Source organism: Macrobrachium nipponense, chromosome 1, assembly GCF_015104395.2.
Source record: "Macrobrachium nipponense isolate FS-2020 chromosome 1, ASM1510439v2, whole genome shotgun sequence".
NCBI classification, from domain to species: domain Eukaryota; kingdom Metazoa; phylum Arthropoda; class Malacostraca; order Decapoda; family Palaemonidae; genus Macrobrachium; species Macrobrachium nipponense.
This window is the reverse complement of record NC_087200.1, coordinates 35,836,326-35,862,403: the sequence shown is the minus strand read 5'-3', so window position 1 is coordinate 35,862,403 and position 26,078 is coordinate 35,836,326. Positions and strand designations below refer to the sequence as shown.

The 26,078-nt window shown below is 39.9% G+C and overlaps 1 protein-coding gene across 1 annotated transcript in view; it reads left to right on the top strand.

The window, feature by feature from the left end:
* Window positions 1–26,078, top strand: part of LOC135219233 (exportin-6-like) — a 263,732-nt gene that overhangs the window by 103,388 nt on the left and 134,266 nt on the right. The window contains exons 7-8 of the mRNA XM_064255826.1: window positions 19,508–19,725; window positions 22,968–23,194. Of these exons, the coding sequence (XP_064111896.1) occupies window positions 19,508–19,725; window positions 22,968–23,194 (445 nt within the window). The remainder of the gene's footprint in view (window positions 1–19,507; window positions 19,726–22,967; window positions 23,195–26,078) is intronic.

Genomic DNA, 26,078 nt, shown 5'->3' with positions numbered 1-26,078 from the left:
TACAATTAAAAATGATGGAAGGTTGTAGCTTTTCTCTTTTTTCGAAATATTTGCATATAAATCACGATAATAAAAAAAACAAACAAAAAAAACCACGTTCGGTCAAATTTGACTCTACCGAAATAGTTGAAAACAAAAACGAATTGTAAGCTAAAACTCTTACGGCCCTAGTAATATTCTGTATTTTTCTCATTTTTTCTTCATTTTGAAACAAATTTGAAGTCTCTAAAACAATATTGTGATTTATGGTGAATTTTTGAAAAATATATTTACCTTCACTCCGCGCGCCGATTCGCGGCCGCAAGTCTCCGAAATACGTACATGGCATTATCCTAATATTTGCTCCTTTTCATATTAGCCTTTTTATAGAGTTTCATATATCAAAATGTGCGCAAATTTATGAAGAATACAATAAAAAATAATTGAAGGTTGTAGCTTTTTCCATCTTTGAAATATGTCCATATAAAAAAAAATATATATTAAAATTTCGGCATTCGGTCAAATTTAACTCGTCCGAAATGGTCCGAAATCTGTCAATTCTAAATTCTAAAACTCTTACAGTTGTCGTAATATTCAATCATTTGTCTTAATTTTGAAACAAATTTGAAGTCTCTAGAACATTATTTAGAATTACGGTGAATTTTTGAAAATAACATTTTTTTACGTCCGCTCGTTACGAATTCGTACATCATTTTGTGATAATATTTTTCCGGTGTTGCTTTTATTGTTTTACAATGTATTATATATCAAAATGATTGCAATTTAGTGTACAATACAACGCAAAAAAAAGTAACTGGTTAGCTTTGACCGTTTTCTGCACAGCGTGATTTGAATACAATTATGTATGATTTTTTTTTTTTTTTTTCGCTACCATATATCGCATTATTTACATATGATAATGATATTATTTTTCATTTCTGATGGTTGCATTCTAAACTTCAGGCAAGGACAAAAAAAGGAGCCAAAAATGAACTCTTAATCTTCAAAAGTACGCGCGCTGTAATTTTTTGAAAAAATTATTTTTTCCACTTCCGCGCTCACTCCAAACCAGGCCCGGCATACGGGAGACGTTTTGATTTTTAGGGCTCCGGCGTAAGAGGGTTAAAATTCCACGAAATCACAACCTCTCTCTCTCTCTCTCTCTCTCTCTCTCTCTCTCTCCTCTCTCATCTCTCTCTCTGCTCCTCTCTCATCTCTCTCTCTCTGTATACTTCTCTTAATGAAATAAACCAGCAACTTTTCAAAAAACCTTATTTCACTCACAGAATAAACTATAATACTGATCTGTTATTATTGCAATAAAAGAACAGATGGTCCCCGACATTTGTAGGTACAATCGTGTTGCCATATTTTTATTCTTTCTGTGATTTGCTAAACTGTGCTTCAATGATTATCACACACACAACAGTATACAAGAGAATATCTTATCACTATTGATGCTTTATTTATCACCGTAAAAATATATAAAATACGAATTTCATATTATGTAAACAACACAATATTGTTGTTATTCTTGACCTAAGCTAGTCAGAAGTTACTCTCATCCTAAGCTGCTCTCTCTCTCTCTCTCTCTCTCTCTCTCTCTCTCTCTCGTCTCTCGTCTCTCATCTCTCTCTCTCTCTCTCTCTCTCAAAATGAAATATGAATTACTGTATCATAAACTCATAAACTTTAATGTGTAAAGTTAAAAATAATAATTCCATCAATAAATTAGTTTCTTTTAGCAACTAAATTGTTTTCCAAAATATTTCTGTAATAAACGCCCATCAGCTGATTCCCAAAGTAAACAAAAGACATAAATAGATTTTTATTACTGTATTTTGCTGTTTATACATTAATATCACAGTTGGGTGCTGTAATCATTACAGTAAATCATGTTTTTTATCATAAATGTGTTCATTCACGAAATAGATATAGGATGGTACCTCGACTTACAAAATTAATCCGTTCCGAGGCGGCCTTCGTAACCTGAGCTTTTCGTATCTAATGCCTAATTCATTCCAAGCTCTACAAAAACACCCCAGTAAATTATATTTCCAGGCTTACAACACATGTTCTAGGATTACGACGCCGATCCGACGGAAGAAATATGACTATAAATAGGCAAAATACTGCACATAATTGAGTAATATTCAACTGCATGTAATGTTCAACCCCATTTTTACTGCATATAATAGAACTTTAGCATATGTCCCTTACCAATAAGTCTAGCCTATGTTAGCAGTTGCTACTGTAGCCTAGGCTAGTCTATGATTCTGACATCTAAACCTAAGAAGCTAAAAGCTTAGAATATGCCAATAAAATGTATAAATAATCAGTATGTACTCATTTCAAATAATTATTAATTAATCATTAACTATAGTACACAAACAAACAAAAAAAAAAGCTTCCAACCGTTTGTTTACGTTCAGCACTTACGAGTACTGAACGATTGCCAAGCAACCCCTTTTACCTAGCACACAGTAAGTAATCATAAATTTTCATTATCTCTCTTCAACTATACTGAAACTACCAAACAGTATAATAACCATTCATTTCTATTCTTTATTCTATCTTTACCTAATGGAGATTCCGGGAGACTGATAGCTATAATGAAACATATAATATTGAAACAGAGAAGAATTCTAAAAAATATTTGTTGGCTTCGATGATACCATTTTGATTTATTTTATATTTTATGATATCTAATTCACAATTTTTTAAATTAAATGTATTGCATGTACTCATTTCAAATAATTAATAACCCTTAAATGCCGATTGGGTGTATTAAACGTCGACGAAAATTGTCTGTTGGGTGCCAGATTGACGTACGAAACATCAACGCAAAAAAGTTTTTTTTTAAATTCGCGGAAAAATAGCTATAGGCCTACTTGGCGAAAACTTTTGAATCACGCACCTTGAGGGATGCTGGGGGTTCATGGATCAAGCTGTTGTTTTGTTTACAATCGTTACCCAGGCGCACAAGTGCGAATTTCTTTCTTCTCGCACTAAAAAGCATCAGCAACACATCTCAGAAATTATTTCGTCACTTTGACATAATTTTTGCACCATTTTATATTAGCCGTTACATAGAGTATTATATATGAAAATGTGTGCAATTTCATGTAGTATATAACAAAAAACAACCCATAGTTGTAGCTTTTATCAGTTTTGAAATATTTTCATATAAATAACAATTAAGTGCCAAAATTTCAATCTTTGGTCAACTTTGACTCTACCGAAGTGGTTGAAAAATGCAATTGTAAGCTAAAACTCTTATATTTTTGTAATATTCAATCATTTACCTTTATTTTGCAACAAATTGGAAGTCTGTAGCACAATATTTCGATTTATGGTGAATTTATGAAAAAACTTTTTCCTTATGTCCGCATGGTAACTCTTCCGAAAAAATCATAAATTTTTTTGTCCCATTGTCGTAATGTTTGCACCATTTTAAATTAGCCGTTACATAAAGTTTTATGTATGTGCGCAATTTCATGTAGAATACAACTAAAAACAACCCATGGTTGTAGCTTTTATCAGTTTTGAAATATTTTCATATTAATAACGATAAGTGCCAAAATATCAACCTTTGGTCAACTTTGACTCGACCGAAATGGTCGAAAACGCAATTGTAAGCTAAAACTCTTACATTTTAGTAATATTCAATCATTTACCTTCATTTTGCAACAAATTGGAAGTCTCTAGCACAATATTTCAATTTATGGTGAATTTATGAAAAAAAAAACATTTTCCTTACGTCCGTGCGGTAACTCTTCCGAAAAATATCAAAATTTTTTTGTCCGATTGTCGTAATGTTTGCACCATTTTAAATTAGCCGTTACATAAAGTTTTATATATGAAAATGTGCACAATTTCATTTAGAATACAACTAAAATTAACCCATGGTTGTAGATTTTATCAGTTTTGAAATATTTTCATATAAATAACGATAAGTGCCAAAATTTCAACCTTTGGTCAACTTTGACTCGACCGAAATGGTCGGAAAACACAATTGTAAGCTAAAACTATTACATTCTAGTGATACTCAATCAATACCAATATTTTGAAACAAATTGGAAGTCTCTAGCACAATATTTCGATTTACTATGGTGAATTTATGAAATAAACTTTTTCCTTACGTCTGCGCGGTAACTCTTCCGAAAAAATAATAAATTTTTCGTCCAAGTGTTGTAATGTTGCACCATTTTAAATTAGCTGTTACATAAAGTTTTATATATGAAAATGTGCACAATTTCATGTAGAATACAACCAAAAACAACCCATGGTTGTTGCTTTTATCACTTTTGAAATATTTTCATATAAATAACGATAAATAGAAAAAATTCCTCCTTCGGTCAACTTCAACTCGACCAAAATGGTCGAAAACTGCAATTGCAAGCTACAACACTTACAGTCTAGTAATATTCAATCAATTACCTTCATTTTGCAACAAACAGGAAGTCTCTAGCACAATATTTCGATTTATGGTGAATTTTTTAAAAACAGTTTTTTTTTTCTTTTTTTTTTTACGTCTGCGCGTTAGGAATTCGAGCATCATGTTGTGATCATATTTTCTCTGTGTTGCCTTGATCGTTTCACAATGTGTTATATACCGAAATGATCGCAATTTAGTGTACAATACGACGACAAAAGTTAACTCTTTATGCTTTAACCGTTTTGCTTACAGTGCAATTTGTATACAATTATATATGAAATTTTTTTTTGCGCTGTCATATATCCCAATATTTATATATGATAATGATATTTTTTTCATTTCTGATGGTTGCATACTAAACTTCAGGCAATGACAAAAAAGGAGCCAAAAATGAACTATTAATCTTGAAAACTAAGCTTGCTGTGATTTTATGAAAAAAATATTTTTTCCGCTTTGGTGCTCACTCGCGAACGCGGCCGGCATACAGGAGACGATTTTTAAAATACCGCTCTGGTGTTTAAGGGTTAACTACTTAAATGAAATAAAAGGCATCAGACGTATGTGAAACGTTTATGCTTACGGAAGATGATGTAATCCTCCTTGTGGTTACTTGACCTGGACTCACAAGTGTGAAACAAGTACAAGCATTGCGATATTAATATTAAAAAAAAAAAAAAAAATTTGAATTATGCGGTTCCAAGTTGTGAGTTATTTTCGTGCTTTGAACAGAATGCTAATCTCATTCTTCTCACAATCTATGTTGTTCTTAACTTTTAAATCATGTTATGCAAAATCTGAACATACATTATTAGAACATACTAACTCTAAGCAAAATAAGGAATCTGAAAATATTGCAAACAATTTTACAACAATTAATACAGTTATGGAGAGGATGAACCTTTAATGTATGGACATACAGGCAGTCCCCAGTTATGGGGACGTGGGGTTCCGTTCCCGGGGGTGTGCCAATAAGCAAAAACCGCTATTAACCAAAGCTCAGTGATTTGTAGTGCCATAATGGGGCTTATGGCACTGATAACCGGTTATCAGCACTATGAGGGTGCTTATGGCACGCAGTAAGAACCCTTATGGTGCCAATAACCGGAACTCGCCTCCTTATGGCGCCAAAAATTGCCAATTTTATGGCTCTAGTCAAGCCCCATAAAACCAGATTGCTGATAACTAAGTCCGCCGATAATTGAGGACTGCCTGTAACTCACTTGAGTAGTAAAGTAACAATATTATGCACCATCGTTTTGAGGTAATCTGGCTGGAAAGGGGTGCCATTATGTACTTTATAGCCCATAAATTCACTAATGACATCTATTAGACTGGTTCAGATAAAATGGGTACTTCATGACTGAGTCAGTTTTGTACTTGACGTTAAGGAGAGATGTGCTGCCTCTCTCTCTCACATGATGTCTTATTACATATTTGCTCATAAATATAATCAGCTGTTGCTGTTGGTTTTAGTTCCTATCTTTTGCGATAGTATGTCAGTTATAATTGTAATTTTGGAAATAAAAGTGCAAAGGAATACAGGCAGTCCCCTATTTACAACGAGGTTCCATTCTTGAGATGCGTTGTAAACTGGAAAATTGTTGAAAATGGTCAAAAGTCCTTAGAAAACCTTACTTTGAATGTTTTGGGTGTCTATTGATAACTATGTAAACTGCATTTTTATTGTGTTTTTCATAAAAAACCTTCAAATACAGGCGGCCCTTGGTTAGCGGCAGGGGTTCCGTTCCTGGCCGCCGACGCTAAGTGATTTTAAAGCCTATGGCTGCTGCACACTTTCTTTCAAAACTCTAGACCAGTCAAAGGCACCGTAATCCCACAATGGCGCAATAAGTAAAATTATATTTATGCAGTATAGTAATATAGAATTTACTGTACAGTAGTACTGTAAAGTGAAAAAAGCCTAGCTTTAATCCTTTGGGTGTCTAGAGTATGTAAAGATATAATAAGGTTTATACAGTGTACAGGGAGCTGTAGTGTTCAAGTTATGATAATTCATCTTACGATAGTCCAATTTTATGAGACCAAATTACAATATCCTAACTTTATCCATCTTCTAGTTACATAAGTTCAATAACAGCAAAAGAGAATGATGAAAGTATGGTTTTAACGTTATACTCGTTGCGTGAACGTGTACGTACAGCAATGAACGACAGAACGAGAAACTTTTTTTTTTTTTTTTCTAAGTACAACCGAATTGGATGACATCTGTTTGGCTTGTATTTCAATGATCGTACTACAGCACACTATTACCATAGTAGTTATAAATGGCGTTATGTATAGAATAGAACTGAGATATCTTAATGTAAATAACTTTATTCGCTATAGATCAAAGATCAGTCGGGAAATGTACTGTTAAAAATAAACTTAGTTATAACTGAAGCTGAGAAAACTGTTCAAGCTGCTAATGACTATTATCGTACATCAGCAACAAGGATAACACTCCAGTAAACGTATGCCACCAAACACAACCGTAGATAAAATTGAGATAAAATCATTTTAATCAAAACTACTGTGCTTGAAAGAACACATTTTACTGTTGGTTTCACGCCGATACAAGATAAATAACATGAAGTTCATATTACGATGATATAAAGGAGAAATGCGAACGGAATCACAATTTTTTTACGCAATAAACATACCGCCAACGTAATCTGTTAACATACCGCCAACGTAATCTGTTAATGAAAAAAAAGTAGTTCACATTCACAACGAAATATATTCAATTCATATTTCCACCTAAAAACACGTATAAGGAAAAATAACCTTGTCTCATATAAGTCAAGTATCTAGATATTCGTTTATGCTAACTAGAAGCAAGAGAATTTGCTCGGAATTGCGTTAAATATGGCGAAACAAACTCGTATTCGCCATCAGTTGATTTCAAACCACAACATTGGCCGCTCCGCGGAATACTAGCTTAGATTTGCCATAGTATTTTATAATACAATAATATGAGAATACATACAATATTATTGGATTTATGGAAAAGATGCATAATTAATAAAAAATACCATGCATTTTTCAGAACAGTGGCAGACAAGAATGAACATGAAAAAACATCCCCTGACAATGTTGAGCGTAGTTACAAAGGCTGCCTTAATTTGTATCATATTTATGCACAAAAGTAAAATTACCTTATACGTAATATATTTTCGTACACATTTTAAACCATTTTAAGCATAAAAGTATAAACATTTAAGAAATTGACACATCGATCGCTAAATTTGCCGCCGACGCCGCGCCCCCCCCCCCCCCCCTCCCCCCCCCCCTCCCCCCGAAGAGCGGCGGCTTGCAATAACGAACATGAAAAAAACATTGTATTTTATGACGTGAAGGGCAGTTTCAAAAGCTGCCTTTTTATCTATTTCTGCACAGAAATAAAAATACCCTATACGTAATACATTTTCATACACATTTTAAACATAAAAGCATGAACATTCATAAAACCGACACATTGATCGCTAATTTGCACTTTTTTTAACTATACTTTTGGAAGAGCGGCAGGCGGGGGCTCACAAGAAAGAACATGAAAAAACGTCATGTTTGATAACATGAAGGGCAGTTTCAAAAGCTGCCTTTGTATCATATTTCTGTGCAGAAATAAAAATACCCTATACGTAATACATTTTCATACACATTTTAAACATAAAAGCATGAACATGTACAAATCGACACATCCATAGCTAAATTTGCACTTATGTAACTTGATATTTTCGGCATAGAACAGCGTCAGAGGCATATATTTTACCCTAATACCTATATAGTAACTCTCCATAAAATTTGTTAATATAATTTGCATAAGCTTTATGGTCTGAACGGCATTTCTACAAATATATGAACTCGTTAGATAACGGCGCTAGCGGCGCTGTTAACTGAAAATTGTGCCGTAAAAATATCTTAAAATGCCTTAGTTTTTTAATGAATATTTTTGACGACAGCCGTAAAACCAATTCGCCGCTGAGCAATTGCTCCGTTAACTGCGGGCCGCCTGTATTGTTTACTTTACCCACTCTTGCAGTGTTTGGTATTTAAAGACCAATTTTATGGCCTAAAATTTTGGGATTGAACATTACATGTCGTATAGGCTAGTTTTGGAAATGTGCAAGAGTTTGGCACTAGTCTAAGCCTAGACTTTGGATTTCCTGACAACAGAAAATAAATACAAATTTTGTTTTACTTATTTGAGAATCTTTTGTTATTTTTTTTTTTATATTGGAAAAGAGCAAACTTTAAGAGACTAGGCTAAACCTACCATATTCTTTGGATTTCCTGACAGCCAAGTCAAGCAAGCAGCATTTCTTATTTAGTATAATAACCATGACAATAAATATAAATATTGTTTCACTTATCTGAGAATCTTTTATTATTGTTATGTTTTTTTTTTAATTTATGGCTGTTCTAGGCTATAATAAGTGCAAACTACCCTCATTTCCTGAATGTAAACAAAGTATCTATTAGCTGCCATTTGTATTTCGTTAGCTGATAACTCTTCATTCACGATTCACAAAGAATCGTGTATTTTTTTATTCTATTGGTAAAATGCTGCTGTAAATTGAAAAACTTAGTCATGCAATATGTTTAATGAAAAAGTCAAACATTTGTGAATTACGTATCTTGAAATAGAAAATTAATCGAAGACGACTACTTTCAAAGCTAGCAAATATTTTCTAGAATTCCTCTTCTGTTATATTGTCATTATATGTTTCATTATAGCTGCTGGTATCTCCATTAGGTAAAGATAGGTTAAAGAATAGAGATGAATGGTTATTATACTGTTTGGTAGTTTCAGAGGTTGAAGATGGTGAAAGAAATTTATGATTACTCTACTGTGTCCTAGTTAAAAGTGGTTGCTTGGCAATCGATTGCTACTCTTAGTGTTGACAAAACCTGTACGTAAACAAAAGGTTGGAAATTTTTTGTTTTTTTTATTATAGTTAATTGATAATTGTTTGAAATGAGTACATACTGATTATTAAAGGGATTTTGACGAAGGAAAAATCTATTTCTGGGTGATTGGCTCGTGTCGCCCTATGAAAGTAATCCTTAACATCATTCTTTCTAGGTAAAATTCCTAAAATTACCAGAGACAAAAATTAAAAGAAAATGTCAGTAAAACTGACTCGCTCATCTTAAAAAGAAGTGTCGGTATGATATAGGGGCGAGTGTGGAACACTACCACGAGACAAACACCAATTAGAACTTCCTTATCAGAATCCCCCCAAGAGAGAGCCGATACCAACGGGCGATGCAGCCTCTACTACTACTACTAGAGGACGCCACGGACAGCAGCGCCCCTAGCGGTCATCCTTAATTAAAACATAAATACATCTTGTCCTGCAAGGGGGGGGGAGAACAAACCATAAAAGAGGGATGGGTTTCATAGGGCGACACGAGCCAATCACCCAGAAATAGATTTTTCCTTCGTCAAAATCCCTTTTCTGGGCTCAGCTCGTGTCGGCCTATGAAAGAGTACCAGAGAAACAGACAAGATGGAAAAGGAAATAATGAAAAACAGATTAAAATGATGGATATAATATAAGTAAATCAGATACAGCATACAAAATAAGCACTTAAACTAACTTATTACAATAATCAATAACAGAATGTTAGTAAACTTAAAGTACTTAAATGGTATATAATAAAAATTATAAATATGCATGTAAAATAAGGAAATTTTTTGGATTTACTTAACTAGAAAATATAATTACAATTATATACATATATGTGTCCTACCCTAGCAAAAAAATAAGGGTAGGTACACTCGAGTCCATCATTAATACAATTAACACAATTAATTCAAATATATACAAACACATTGTGAGTGAAACTTATCACAAACCCAATGGAGGATTTATACAAACATATTGTGGCCTACCCTAGCATAAAAAAATAAAAAAAAGGGTAGGAACACTGAATTACATATCAGTACAAGGGTGGTTGTCCCTAGCAAAAAAATAAGGGACAAACCACTATAAGACACAACGGCTAAGGCTATGATGTTGAGTAGCCTGACGATAGGTTTGAGGCATGTTGGTTGAGGTAGGTAGAAAGGAGACCTGGATCAATACTACAACTACTAAGCAGTATCAGGGGAAACTATGTTTCCCGCTGCTACTGCTGAAAACTTTAAAGATTCCAAGGACTTTAAATAATGCCGTTTAAAGACTGTCGGGGATTTCCATCCAGTATACTTTCTAAGATCCTCAAAGTTCATATGTTGGAAATAATTAATTGAGGTGGCTACTCCCCTGATATCATGTGCTTTTGGGAATGACTCAGGGTTGGCTTGTTTAATGAAGTAAAGGATTTGCTGTCTAATGCCTTTAACTGATAAAGTACCACCTTTTTCTCTCATGAAGAGAGCACCCGAGGATCTAGAAGAAGTGCGAGATAGAAAGGCTCTAAGAGTTGATACTGGGCAGAGAGAAGGATCCTGTGGAAGTGGGATAACCTTCCAAGGAGCCCACCTTGCAAGAGGATCTTCATTTTTGGCTAAAAAGCTACGATCCGGAGCAAGTAGAACTTCTCCTGATGGGAGGAATTCCACATGACCCGCATCCCTGGATAGAGCCGACAGTTCTGAAATTCTAGCTCCTGAGGCTAGGCTTAATAAGAATAGTGTCTTCCTCAGGAGCATTAGGAATGTACAAGATGAGTTGTCAGTATCTGAAGCTAGCTTGAGGACATCATTTTAAAACCATGAAACTGTAGTAGGCCTCTGAGAAGGTCTAAGTCTAGCACAGGCTTTAGGGATAGATGTGAAATAAGATTCAGTTAAATCTATCTGAAAACCTACTTGAAAGATTTTCTTCAAAGCCGACTTATGGGTGGTAATCGTGCTAGCTGCTAAACCTTTTTCAAATAAGGATCTGAAAAAAGGATATAGCCAAATTAACTGTCATGGTTGTAGTGTTCGATTCTCTCAAGAAAGATGCTAATTTTTTAACAGCTGAGTCATATTGTCTAATGGTTGACTCTCTCTTATCTGATTCTAGGAAGAGAATATTCTGTGGATCAATGTCAGCATCTTTATTAGCCGCAAACTTCATGAAGTCCATAAAGTTAGGGTGGGAGAGTTCCTGAGGAAGCGAACACAGTCCTCATTTGTACTGATTGTGATAGTTTGGGATTGGGGATCCGTTGAGGTCGGAGACCCAATTCCAAAAGAAGAGGATACCAGTTGCTCTTGGGCCAGTCCGGTGCAATCAGAGCTACTATCCCTTTGAAAGACCTTAGTTTGTCTAGGACTTTCAAGAGAAGATTCACTGGAGGAAAAACATAAATTCTCCTCCACTGATTCCAATCCAACGACAGGGCGTCCGTGGCAATAAGCCAGAGGGTCCAGGTTGGGGGCCACATAGCAAGGGAGCTTGTGGTTCGCTTGTGAGGCGAAGAGATCCACTTGGAGACCTGGGACTCTCCGGCTTACCCACTGGAATGACCCGACGTCCAGAGACCACTCTGATTCCAGAGGAACTGACCGGGACAGGGCGTCTGCTATCACATTTCTTACTCCTGCCAGGTGAGTGGCAGACAGATGCCATTTGTGTTTGCTTGCTAATGCAAAGATGGCTATCATGACATGGTTCACATGCTTGGATTTGGACCCTCCTCTGTTGATGCAATGAACTACCACTGCACTGTCCAAAACTAGCCTTAGATGAGACTTCTTCGGGGAAGCAGTCTCTTCAGAGTAAGAAATACTGCCATTGCTTCCAACACGTTTATGTGAGCTGGCGAAATTGAACTGACCAAGTCCCCTGAACCTGTTTGAACTGAGAGTATCCCCCCCATCCGGACAGGGATGCATCCGTGTGAATGGTTAACACTGGGAGGGGATATTGAAGGGGTACTTTCTTGGCTAAGTTCTTTACTTTTGACCAAGGCCGTAGTTGGTTGCGGAGGATCTGTGGAATTACTGACAACTTGTCTCGATATTTGGAGTTTGCTTTTGACCGCCAAATTCGATTTATATCTTTCAGCCTTGCTTTCAGAAGGATATCTGTTATCGACGCAAACTGAAGAGACCCTAGGATTCTCTCCTGGTTTCTTCTTGACGTTTGTTTGCATTTGAGAAATTGCCTGACAGATTTTGCTATTTCCTTCCGTTTGACCACTGGAATTGATAGATTGTGGGAGGACAAATCCCATTGGATTCCTAGCCACTGAAAACGAGATTCCGGAATAAGTCTGGATTTCGTTTTGTTTATCTGGAACCCCAGATGTTCCAGAAAGTGAACTACCTTTTTGGTAGCTTTGAGACATTCCTCGACTGTTGATGCCCAGATCAACCAATCGTCGAGGTATGCCGCTACCATGATTCCCTGAGCTCTCAATTGTTGTACAACCACTTCTGCTATCTTTGTGAATACCCTGGGGGCTACATTCAGACCGAAGGGCATCACTTTGAATGAGAATGTCTGATTTCCTAGCCTGAATCCTAGGAATGGGCGGAAGTGCCTGGCTATAGGGATATGATAGTATGCGTCTGTAAGATCGATGGAGCATGTGACGGCTCCACGCGGAAGTAAGGTCCTTACTTGCGAGAGGGTTAATGCATCTTGAACTTGTCGCAGCGAATGATGCAAAGAGTTTAGCTGACAAGTCTAAGATTACCCTTCTTTTTGTTGAGCCTTTCTTTGGCACGCTGAATAAGCGACTTGAAATTTTAGATGTTTGACTCTCGCAATAGCTCCTTTCTGAAGGAGTTCTTCCGCGTAATCTATCAATTCCTTTGACGGTATTTGGTGAAATGATTTGATTGGAGGAGGATCTTGGATCCAGCTCCAGCCTAATCCTTTGGACACTATGCTCTGTGCCCAATTGCTGAACCCCCACCTGTGGCGGAAGAGGAACAGCCTCCCTCCTACCTGGGGAGCCTCATTGCTGATGGGCGGGTTTGGCCACCACGCCCTCCTCTGAACTGCTTACTCCTTGTGCCCCTTCCTGCGCCACGGTGACGAAAGTAACCTCTCGCCCTACCCCTCGGTTTGAGAGTAGCCTTGAGCCTCATAAGCAGGTTAAAGGCCGGCGAGATAGCGTAGGAAGTCGAAGGTTGCGATTGCTGGGGCACCAGGAGGAAAGGCTGGGTTTGCTTAGATGTAGCAGGTTGTCCCTGTTGGGTAACTGGGACTGCCTGCACAAACTGCTGCTGATGCTGGAGTTTTTTATATGGCTGGAACCTCTTACCAGCCTTCTTTGGTTTCTTGCCAGCTGAGGGAACGGATTCCTGTTTCCTCTTAGAGGAAATACCCCACCTAGCTCTAAGGCTCTGGTTGAGTCTAGCAGCTTCGTGGGTGGACTCGTTCACTGCGGACTCTGGGAAGAGATCCGCTCCCCACATGCTCGCAGCCAAGAGTCTATTAGGCTCGTGCCTGATAGTGCACTCTTGAAGAACATGCTTCCGACAGTTCCTCCTGGCTTGGAAGAAGTCAAAGGCGTCTAACAGAACCGTCTGAAACTGCGATTTCGCCAGGATCTTGAACAGCGGTTCGTTAGCGTATGAAAGAGCCGCCTTTCCGTAACGATAAGAGAGTTAAGGGACCTGCCAAACCTAGTTCGCGCATCGAACTCTGCCTGGATTAAGGAATCCGGCAGCCTAGGTAACTTCTCACCGAACTGATCCATAGCGCAGTCCGGCTTGAGTTTACCCAGCGTGAAAGTAGCTGGCAGGTTTTCCCATAACTCTCCGAAGGCGGGGAAGAGTGGAGAAGTAGACTCCGACTCTCTCAACTGTGGAACGGGCTCATCCTTGAGGACTGCCTGAAGAGCCTTCTCCACCAATTTCGTGGCGAACGGAAGAGAGACCTCCTCTTCCGTCGCGAAAATCGTGAAGGGGCTCTTATAGGCCTGGAGTCTAGTATTAGTACACTCCCAGTCCCTCAAGGCAGTGAACCCATTCCCGTTGGGCGTGATCTCTACTGTAGAGGACTGACTCCTTCGAGATCTTGTCCTCTCTCGTAAGAGCTGTTGGCGTCAGCCTAGCATACCCGATGAAAGGCTGTGACAGACCCGGAGGATAGAACTCGAAGTCCTCAATCCTTCGAGTGCCAAACTCCGGGATCGAAATCATCCCGTCCTTAAAAGGAGCATAGGCAGCTACTCTCCATGGATTGTCCATAGAGAAAGCCGGCAAGGAGTCGTAAGGCGGAAGTTGGAGAATCCCCGTGCTAGAAGCAGGGGAGACTGGGGGAGGAGCCTGAGATAGCCCAGCTACCCGATCCTCATTCTCTCTCATCCTGTTAGAGAGTTCCTGGACCGTCCTGTCCAGTTTTGAGACAAAGACTGCTCGACATTGCGCCGAACATCTGCTGCATAAAACGTGTTTTTCCCGGCCCCAAGCTGAAATTTGGGAACCCACTCCCCATCGCTCCTAACCTACCTGCTCCATCATTCCTGATGAGGCAGGAGAGGGAACGCAGGAGCTGGTGCTTGCTACCCCTGCCGGCATAGCCGGAGAGGGGGCAGCGGAAGCGGGAGAAGGCAGCGACTCGGAGGTAGCGCGAGCCTTCTCCTTCGAAGCCTTGCTTCTGGAGCTCTTCGACTGGGAAGAGCTCGGCTTAGCCTTCACCGCGTCGGCGTATGAAGTCGATGACTTCCTGGCCGAAGAAGACGAAGACGACTTCCTAGAAGTCGTCTTAGACAAGGTCTTCGGTTCTCTCTTTCCCTTCTCCTTAGGAGGTACAGAGAGAGCGGGAGTGCGGCTAGGGATCTCAGATCCCGGAAAGCCTTGGAAGGAGGCGGAAGAAGAAGGGACAGGAGAAGACCCAGGAGCGCCCAAGGAAAGACCTTGGGCGCCCGACAAACCTACCTCAACCAACAAATCCTCACTTACTACCGCCATCGGCTCGAGATTCAGGTCCAGGGCGGCGACGTCCGGGACTGACTCCTGGGAGGCTACGACCCCAAATGAATTCTGGAGCTCTTGCTGGATGGCGGCTATGACGGGGGCGGCGGACAAGGGGTCGACGTAGCCCGTCGACTTGCCCGCAGGAAAGATCTGGATGGCCAGCTTCCTATCCAGAATGTAGGGCTGGCCCTTGGCGGCGTTCTTCCCAAAGCCGCCCACCCACGCTTTCAGGGTGGCGAGGGCGACTTCCCTCACACCGCTAGCCTGAAAGAAAGGCTGGATTAGCTACCAATTGCGGACAGGGTTAACAAACTTACGAACTAGAAGTTGTTAGTAAATTCATAAGTAACCTCATAATGGACTTACCCCATCCCCCAGCTGAGCTACCAGGTCGTAGCATATAGCGCAGGCCTCGTGGTGCCAGACGATCGACTCGTTGTACGAAGTGGCACACGGGGCGTGAGACCTGCACTCGTCATGTCCACAGGGGTCATACAGCGTCGCATTACAGGCGAGGACCTGGCAGTTGGTAGCCTGTAAGTGAAAACGTACATGAGTACAGAGTAAACACTTATAGCCTAACATATGCTCCGCTGGTGCCGGAGCGATAAAGTTAGATAAAACCAGAGCCCCGCTAAAATACGTGTGGTAACCAGGCTGGAAGATAGGCTATGGCTCCGCCAGTGGCGGAGGCACAAGAATCAACCAACTAGGAGTGGTGGTAATGGAAACCACGACGGATAATGGCGGGGATGGTTGATAAAAAGAACATAATAATTCACAAATCATTGTAAAATATCTTATAATAGGGTATATATCCTTAAAGTAGCAAAATAACAACATAAAAACAACTTCTCTCCACCGTCTACTAGAAGAGTGCGTAGGTAAGGTAAGCTCCCTTCCGGTAGCGGGGGAGAGATATAAGGATATAGTAGGCAAGCAATCGACCATCCATAGCACCCACCCTGCCCGCTAGCGGAGCCAATATACTATAACCAAAAGGGGAGGGGCCCCGGCTGCGACGGAAGGCTCCTTACGTATCTTAAGGGAGGTGGCTGAGAAAAGGGGAGGGGGGGATGGAGGTCCCGGCGAAACACGGCGGGAGCGAGGAAAGGGGGGAGGGATGGCCTACTCCTCCCCACCTCACCAACTACCCGTATGGAGACCCGGTACCTTATAGTGGTCGCCCTATACCCCCTGCTGGCGGAACCCCCCGGCACCTCCGAGAGTGAGAGAGAAGGCGATGAGGTTGTTATGACAACCAAGGGGTCCCCCAGCTACCTCCCTACATCAGAGAGGGAGGGAAGGGGCAGGGTAAGGTGCTATAGTAACACGTGACCGCAAGTGGCCTAGGCCACGAGCAACACAACCGTGGTAGGGCCACGTGAACCAAGCTGTACCAACATGTGGAACAAGCACCTAGGCTAGCCTAACACCCTAAATAAAATCATATATCGAAAAGGGGGAAGAGACACTGTTAGTAAGAGAAAAAAGAAGCCCAGGAGGAGGCAGACTGTCCGAAAAAAACAGAAGCCTACGCGGAGCCAGCGATAGCCGATGAAGAGCAAGAGCCGGGATGCTGGGCCGAAATAAAAAAAAAATAATAGCCCTAAATACCAAGCTAAGAGAATGGTAGGAGGGCTGGACTAGCTAAAATTCGATGTAAACAATGAATGTGAAAAAGTAAGCCCATAAGCACAAGAAGTCCCAGTATGGAGGACCGGGAATTCTTACGAGGCGGCATGGCCGCCACGAGACAACCGAGGAACCGTATTGACCTATAAAAGAGAAAATACTGGTACGGAAGATAAAATTACAGTAAAATGTTACTTATGAGTTACTTAACTTAGCCGTGGCGATAGCAGAGCGTTCCATGGTTCCAAAGCGGATAATCTCAAGAAAAAACACGAGCACAAGAAAATGGCGACTTGTCGCTGGTGCTAAAAATTAAGGATGACCGCTAGGGGCGCTGCTGTCCGTGGCGTCCTCTAGTAGTAGTAGTAGAGGCTGCATCGCCCGTTGGTATCGGCTCTCTCTTGGGGGGATTCTGATAAGGAAGTTCTAATTGGTGTTTGTCTCGTGGTAGTGTTCCACACTCGCCCCTATATCATACCGACACTTCTTTTTAAGAGTGAGCGAGTCAGTTTTACTGACATTTTCTTAATTTTGTTTTTCTCTGGTAATTTTAGGAATTTTACCTAGAAAGAATGATGTTAAGGATTACTTTCATAGGCCGACACGAGCTGAGCCCAGAAATACATTTTATAATAGTCATATTCTAAGCTATTAACTTCTTAGGTTTAGATGTCAGAATCTTAGACTAGGCTACAGTAGTGACTGCTAACATAGCCTAAGCTTATTGCCAGAATCAAAACTCAAGAATAGTATAAGGGATGTATGCTAAAACTCTATTTTATGTAGTAAAAATGGGGTTAAACATTACGTGCAGTCAAATAATACTCGGGTATGTACATTATTTTGTCTTTTTGCAAGTCATATTTCTTTTGTCGGATCGGTGCTATAACCCTAGAACATGTGTTGTAAACTTGGAAATAATTTCTGATGAATATAATTGAATAGCATTGCAAACTTGGAACTCTGTAAGCTGAAACTGCCGTAAGCCGCGGACTGCCTGTATTAGAAAAGACGTGTACGTAATAAAAAAATGTTACTGCATCTACAGTCTCAATAAATTTATGTAAATATTTTGCAAAAAATATTCTGAGAATTTGTTATTCATTTTAGTTCTTATCTGCTTTGATATTGTGTGAGCTGTAATAATAATTTTACAAAATAACATAAAACTATTTATTAGAAAAAAATGTTAGCATGGTCAAATTTACAATTGTCTTGTAAAAGATACCTTGCAAGGGGCTGTAAATAGTCATTTGCAACTTCTCATGGAAGGTATGGAAAATTTTTTAGATTTTTTTCCATACACCATGTGCATTTGGATAACTTCTTCCTCTTTCCATTAATTTTTTTGTCTTATGTTGACCAACCTCAAAGTTTTCCCAGCATGCAGGGCTGCATGTTGATTTTTTACCATGCCTCCTAAGGGTTAATATCCTGGCTTGTGAAGTGCCCCTGTAGTCACTCATACTGTGATCATTTCGACCATGACCTTAGTTACCTTGATGGCAATTGCGAAGGTCCCCATATTGGTGTCAAAGTTCTCCAACCCTGTGACCCTGACAAGGTGTTCTCCAACCGTGTGCTGTGACCCTGACAAGGTGGACCAACCGCTGTTCTTCTGTCACTCCTGTATGCTGTGCCACTGCCTCCTGTCATAATTAGGGTCCCGTCTGCTGCTGCTGTACCTCCTGCTCTTATTGCTCCTGTTGCCCTGGCACCTCCTGCATTGCTCCTGTCGTGCCTCCTGTTCCAGTTGTCCTGGTTGCTCTTGTCACCTCTTCTGATGTTCCTGAAGCTCCTGCCTCCCGGACAGCTCCTGTTGTGCCTCCTGGCCCAGCTGCCCTGGCCACTCCTGTTCCTGCTTCAGGTGTTCCTGCCACCATGACCGCTCCTGCTGTGCTTCTTGCCTTAGCTGCCCTAGCAGTTCTTATGGTTCCTGCTCCTTTTGGTGGGGGACCTAGTCACCGTCCTGTTGAAGTGTTGAAGAGGAGATCAAAGAACGTAAGTTGCATTGTCATCCTCTATGTGTTCATCTTCAACTTTTTCGTTTCATGCCTCCTCATCTTCCTCTTCCGAGGCTCGTCAGCTGAAGGAGAGGAAGCCTGCCTCTCTCTCTCTCTTCTCTTCTCCACTCTCTCTCTCTCTCTCTCTTATCCTCGACTCTCTCTTCTCTCTCTCTCTCTATCTCTCTCTTCTCTCTCTCTCTCTTCCTTCCTCTCTCTCTCTCTCTCTCTCTCTCTCTCTAAGGGACTTCTAGGGGTTGCCTCTCTCCAGGGAGGCAGTGGGGTCTCTTATTGGCTCTTCCCGACCTTCGGGTTCGGGAACCGACCCACATTCTCTATCAGGGTCTTGCATTTTGAGAGCCACATGCATGCAGACCTCATGCCACCCCTCAATCTGACACCTGGGCTGAAAGGCAAATTGAAGTGTTACTGCCTAACCACCATGTTCAAAAGTTTAATGACCATTTCCAGCTTCACTGAAAGTAAATTCAAATGTAAAGGTTTGTATAATTAGGAAAAATACAATTTACTTTAAAAAATTTTGATTGTATGTTTTTATATTTCATGTGATGTTTTTAACAGGGACAATACTAAGCAACATGTTCCACAACTTGGAAAGTGGAACCACTATAAGGACTGCTTGGGTTTTGCCTCCCCTAGATGTGGAAAGTGAAACCATCGCTGCATATTCTTTGAACTGCTTGACCCACCTCTTTTCATGGATTCCATTATCATCCCTCATCACCCCTCACCTCTTGAATACAATTTTCATATTTGCTTCATTGGGAGCAGATCCACAGGTAAGTGGAGTTGGTAATGAGTTGTGATTATGAAATATCCATCAGATTTTACAGGCATGTGCTCTATTAATTGTAGTTTGGTTAGGCTGGAAACTTTATTTTTTACAAGAAATACTTCATCATTTGAAAGGTATTGTTTTGGCCTTCAAAAGGTGCATTATTTTCATGTTCTGTTTTGTAATGAGTGCCTTTATTACATGCCATAGTTGTACTTTTCTTAATTATTTACAAAGTAGTGTTTATTAAAAAGTGTCCTGAATATTTTGTGTATCAATGTATATTACCTAATTTAAAATTCAAACTATTTATTGTAAGTTTTATCTTGAGCACTTAGTTAATAAAGGTTTCATCAGTTTAGTATAGTGTAACCTTTACTTCAAGAAGAGAGTGGCAAAAACTAATTCATGTGTATCCCCATAAATGAAAATTTGACAAGAATATTAATAAGAATGATGATGATAGCTTTGACATTCAGGAAATGCTATTTTGTATTATTTTAAATGTAGTGTACCTCTTGGTAAAGTTGTCAAAGTACAAGAATATGAAAGGATGTAATTCCACCACTTGAATGTTGGCTTACAGTTCCTTACTGAAGACTGTAAGTTTTTACAAATATATGTTGACATTCAGGTTTCTTTGTATGGAGTTACTAAAATTATCCAAATTAAAATTGTCTTAAGATAGTTGCTTGATAAGTTGCAGTAAGCAATACCATGAAGAATAATGCAAGATGGGTATAGGTCACAACCACAGTATAAAAATGTTGGTGCCAAAGATTTTGAGATGTGAACACCAATATTGAATGTTTTGGGCTCCCTGGAGCTTGTCCTTTATGTGTTTCCCTCTCGGTTTGGGGAATGAATGTTGAAATGTTCTGGCTCCTTGTTTATTTAGATAATTTAAAAAAAAAAATTTAAACTAGACAAAGCTACAGGTTGTTACTGTATCAGATTATGTATACTGAAGCCATTCCTGTAAATTAATAAATGCAGACTGTAGAATGTTAAGTCTAATGACTACAAATTATAAGTGGTGAGATTTTCCTTATTATGATTTGTCATATAAAAAAAACTGAAAAAATCTCACCAAAAAATTAAGCACTTTTTGACCCAAAGATATTTTAAGGACTTCTGTACATGAGTCAGATAAAACATTTTCTGCCTGGCACTCAATTAAACCAAACAGGTATGGCAAGTCTCTGCAACAGATGTCTTGAAAGATTCGCTAATCTTCATTATCAGTATGGTCATTTTAAAGAACTGGAGTGCATGATTTTTATATGGACTAAGAAAAGCATTGGTCTCAGTTGGAATTTAGAAATTTAACTGACAGCAATATTAACCTACTTGAGAATGACCAAAGTAGAAAGTTTTGTATTTATAGTGCTGTTAATTGTTTTTTCAAACAGTACATACACAGTGCAAGAAGAGAAGGTAAATCCATACCACCTGAAGTAGTCGTTGCATATAATTGATAGTACATGTCTGGATAATACCTATGTTACTGAAGTCAGTTTAGGGAGTTAGTCTGAACATACTCCTAATTTGCTGACAGCAGACAGACGCTTGTTATCTACCAGAAAATTAGTGAAAAGATCTTTGCTGGTTTTGGGAATATCTATTACTGCCCATGGTATTTTGTTTGATGTGAAGGTTTTATGGTCAAATCAGTGGCTTTTGTAACTCATTCTTTAGGAGTATCCCCTTGATTGTTGAGAAAATTTATTAGGAAAAATAACATCCATCCTTTGTGTGGCCCAAGTGTCTTTGAAAGTAAGCATTCTTCATTATTTTTTGTGTGACATATGGTGGTACCCTTATACTACTAAATGCAGGATGGATGGGAAGGAAAATTATGCAGATGCCAATGACTTGATATGCATGTTGAAAGCTTATTAAAACTGCTCACATGCTGTGAGAATTTTTTGGCTGAGGATAGATTAATTGACTACCCTTAATGACTGGGGCTGTATTTTATCGTGGGGGGCTTTGGTATAAAGGGCATGCACGTTTGCAACCTATCATGTGCACGCACATTAATAGGTTGAATACATGTCAACAACTTATTGGTAGTCCTAATGAGAGCTTCATACAATTATCCAGCATTTGTGTAAAGAATTGGGCTCCACTTGTTGTCAACCTGTCTGTGGAAAGGATAGGAAAAGTTGGAGAGAAATATTTGTGACTTGTTTTACTGTAATAGAGAAGTATACCTTAACTAAATGCCCTTCTTCTTCACATACCTGAAAGAAAAATCAAGACATTGGCACAAAAGCTGGATTTAATGAATTTTAGATAATTCTTGAAGTGGGAAAACGAACTTTAGTTACATATGTGAAGGTTGGATCTCTTTGAAACAGTAGGCAAAATGCAGCCAAAAATGGAATATTTCTATTTATAAATGACTTTTAAGACTGATACTGTATTGATCTTAGAAGACCCAGAAATTATTACTAGAAAAAATCAATCTGCATTTCCCTTTACCTTCTCTTCTTTATGAACACCTTATTCTTTAGAAGCTTGCTTCTCTTCATAATGAACACCATATTCTTTAGAATCTTGAATCTCAAGTCAACGGCCCCCGTGGGCTTGTTCCATATGAATAGCGTTCTTCTTCTGAATGATAATAATAATAATAATGATAATGATATTAAATGTAGTTTAGTCCACACAGGAATATTCAAGATATCCTACAGCTAACATTACTTTCAAAATTTATAGCTAAAACTAAATTGTTCATTAAACTTGACATTCTGTAAGATATTTACCTGCAAACTGCATATCACTTGAAAGGTAGTCTTAGAAAGTAATCATCAAGTATCTCAGATAGACATCTTACGGGTTGACGTCTCATTAATCAACGGGTTACTGGGATTTTGTAGACTTTGCCTAGAAACTTTTATATATTTTGTGATTATACTTAAATGCCAGTGTTGGAAGAAGTAAAGTTGCAGTATTTTAGGAATAAATAATTTTAGTAAAGCTCCCAAGAGTAAAGCTGTCTGGCCTGTTCCACAATGGGTTTACAACCAGTGTTCTGTTTTGTTCAATAGTTGATTGGAACGGCACATGGGTATAAATTGTCTTCTTCATGATTTGTTAATTGTCAATTTACAAATGAGTGGAATACTACATTTCAAGATTACATTTGATGGTGCTTAAGTTGTTCCTATACAATTTTTGTAAGTATCACTTGTATAGATATAATAAAATTGTTAATTGTTGTTTTTTCCTTTTATTAAGCATAATAAACGGAAGCCAAATGGAACTATAGAGAGTTCCTGTGTACCTGGGGAATCTCTTGGAGTGCTGGCAATGGGAGCAATCAATGAGCTTATGAGTAAAAACTGTGTACCCCATGACTTTGAAGACTTCCTTTTACAAATGTTCCGTAATACATTCCAACTTCTGCAGCGGCTAGTGCGAGATGAGCCAAATACAACTTCAAGACTACAGTTACTGGAGCCAAGGTGAGATTCCACTACATCTTTTCTGTGACAATATATTGTGTAGTATGCACTGGGCATATTAAAAACTGTGTGAAATATTAACCTTTCTGGAGTTGCTGTGTTGTTATCTAGGTATAATATACACTTCATTTGAGAACATAAGCCTTTTTCTTTTATAAGGAGTACTTTCTTCCATAGCTAGACCTTCAAATAAAAGACTTCATATTTGTAAGTCTCAGAAAGTACTAAATTATCTTGAATTTGTAAGTCATTTTGACAAGAGTAAACTTTTGTCTTATATACTTATAAGAAAGTCCAGCTTTTATAAAAGGTTTTTATATCTTTGAAGGTGTGTGTAACAATGTTTTTCTGGGCTCAGCTCGTGTCGCTGCGCGAAATATCCTTTAATCCATTATTTCTAGGGTAAATGTACTAACACATACCAGAGAATAAATAAAATAAAGAAAAAGGTCAGTATAACTGACTCGCTCACCCTCCAGGAGGGTGTCGGTATGAACACTAGGCGAGTGAGACCACTACCACGAGCCAAATGCCAATAGAAATCTCCCACTACAAAATCCCTCCAAGAGGGGAGCCGACCCACAGAGTGAGCAGCTCGTACTACTACTACTCCATCCCATGCTGCCGACTGCTGCGCCTCTGGTGGCCATCCTTTCAAGTTAGCACCCACGAGTCAGTTGTGATATTTTTCCTCTCTGTGTTTTTTGTGCCCTTTCATTGGATTTTCTATTATGGAGCGTGCAGCTATCGCAGCAGCTAAGTTAAGTACTCAGTATTTACGGTTAGTTGGTTTTTTCCGGCCCTGAGACAGTATTTGCCGTTTTTTAGGTATAATACGATCTCGGGGTCGGAAGCATGGCAGCATGGTTCTGCCTCGTGATGGGTTCGTTCTTGGTCTCCCATACCTAGAACACCCCTTATTTATCTTCGCTCTTTATGATTATCCGCTTTACTTAGGGTACGGTCTACTCAGGTTTGTCATGCATGCATGTATTTACCTTACGTAGGCTTCTTCTATCCAGGACCCTAGTCCAGGTTCTTAGTATCGGCCTCTGACTAGCTTTGAGTGGTAGACTTGCCTTCGGGTTAGTCGTACACTCCTGGATTTTTTCTCCTGCTATATTGTTTTCTTTCTTTCTTTTATTTATTTATATAACTGTGTATTTTATTATTGTTAGGTTAGTTAGGCGTCTGGCTTAGCCTAGGTCCTGGCTCTTTGAGCCTATACTACCGCTCATCAGTTCTTCGGTTGCTTCCCTATAGCATCTCTCTGATCAGTTGGTTCGGCCCAGTGGGCTTATTTGCCTCCGCTTTTCAGTTCAGTATGTTCCCGATAGCATTTCCCTGATCAGTGGTTGTCCAGGCTTAGTTGTCGTTTTTGGTCTTACCGCCTCGTGGTCACTTCGTGATCACGGCCAGCCAGACGCCTGTCCAGTCGTTCTTCCCCCCCCTCCCGCTCTTCCATAGAGTCGGGCGGGGGCGGGTCGGTCTGCCCATGCTCGCTCCTCATACCCGAGCCTGCCTCCCAATCTCTCCCCTCAGGCGGAGGGCTAGGGAGTCGGGAAACACACCAGACTGGTCTCGACCTCTCCGGCTTCTCGGATCCGGCCTGTTGGTACTGGAGTGGGGGGTGGGGACTGGCCTTACCCACCCTCCGCGCTACCTTGTCGCTCCGGGCTAGCTTGAGCCTGTATGTCTTCTCGCTCTTTCCCATCTTACTAGGGCTCCTTCCGTGACGGAGGCTTCCTTCTAGTGGGTGGTTCCTGCCTGGTATCCAGCGGAAAGTTGGTTAGTCCACCCAGTAGGGTGGACCGGAGCATACAGTGGGTCTCTACTAAACTTACCGTTTTGCTGAGTTACTACACTCCGCTACGCACTGGACTTAGTCCGGTTTGCTTGTGTGTTAGGTTTAAGTTATCTTTTAAGTTTATCTTAAGAACCCTTAAACCATCCCCCTCCCTTACATATCTTACCGGATCTCTCCGGGATATAGCCTATTCAGGCGATGCAGGGAGGGGTTATGCCCAAATTTTTTCCGAGCTCCGGCATGCATCGGAGCTCTTCTGTCCTTTAGACTGTAAGTGATGTTTTTTAAGATACTCATGTGTCTCCCCACTTACAGGCCACCACTGTGAGCATCCGGGATGTTCCGCCACACTTCAGGACCCTTGTGGACAACGAAGTTTGCCGTCCCATCTGCTCCATGCGCGACTCCGCTCGGGGACATCCAGGTCTAGGGTACCATGAGACGTGTACCATATGTTACGATCTGGTGAGCCAGCTTTTGGAAGGGGTAAGTTTTACATCTCCAGTAGCTGCTCCGCTTCTTTTTTAGCGCTTAAGTTTTCATCATATTAACTTAAGGCAATTAATTTAGGTATACTTTTAAGTTTTTAGTTTTAAGTGATTCTTAAAATCTAAACTACGCCCTCTCTTCCAGGCTCCGGCGGTAAGAGATACCGCACTGGCTACCCTACGGGCCTGGGTCGGCGGTTTGGGAAAAAACGCCGCCAAGGGACAGCCCATACATCCTAGAGAAGCGGTTGGCATTACTAATCTTCCCCGGAGGCAAGGCGACAGGATACGTCGACCCGGTAGAAGCGGATCCGACTATCGCCTTCATCCAACAACAGCTGGCCACCTCATTAACTGATCAGGAACCAGGATATCTCTACGGATGTCGCGAACCCTAGATATTAATGTTGAACCTATGGTAGGTATAGACGACCTGTTGGTCGAGGTAGGTACAGTGGACACCCAAGGGTCACTTGATTGGGCTGTAACTGTTCTTCTACTCCTGCAACCTCTCCATCCTTTCCAAGGCTTTACTTCGGGTGACGAAATATATTCTCCTCCTGTCTTCGGTTAGACCTAAGGTCAAGTC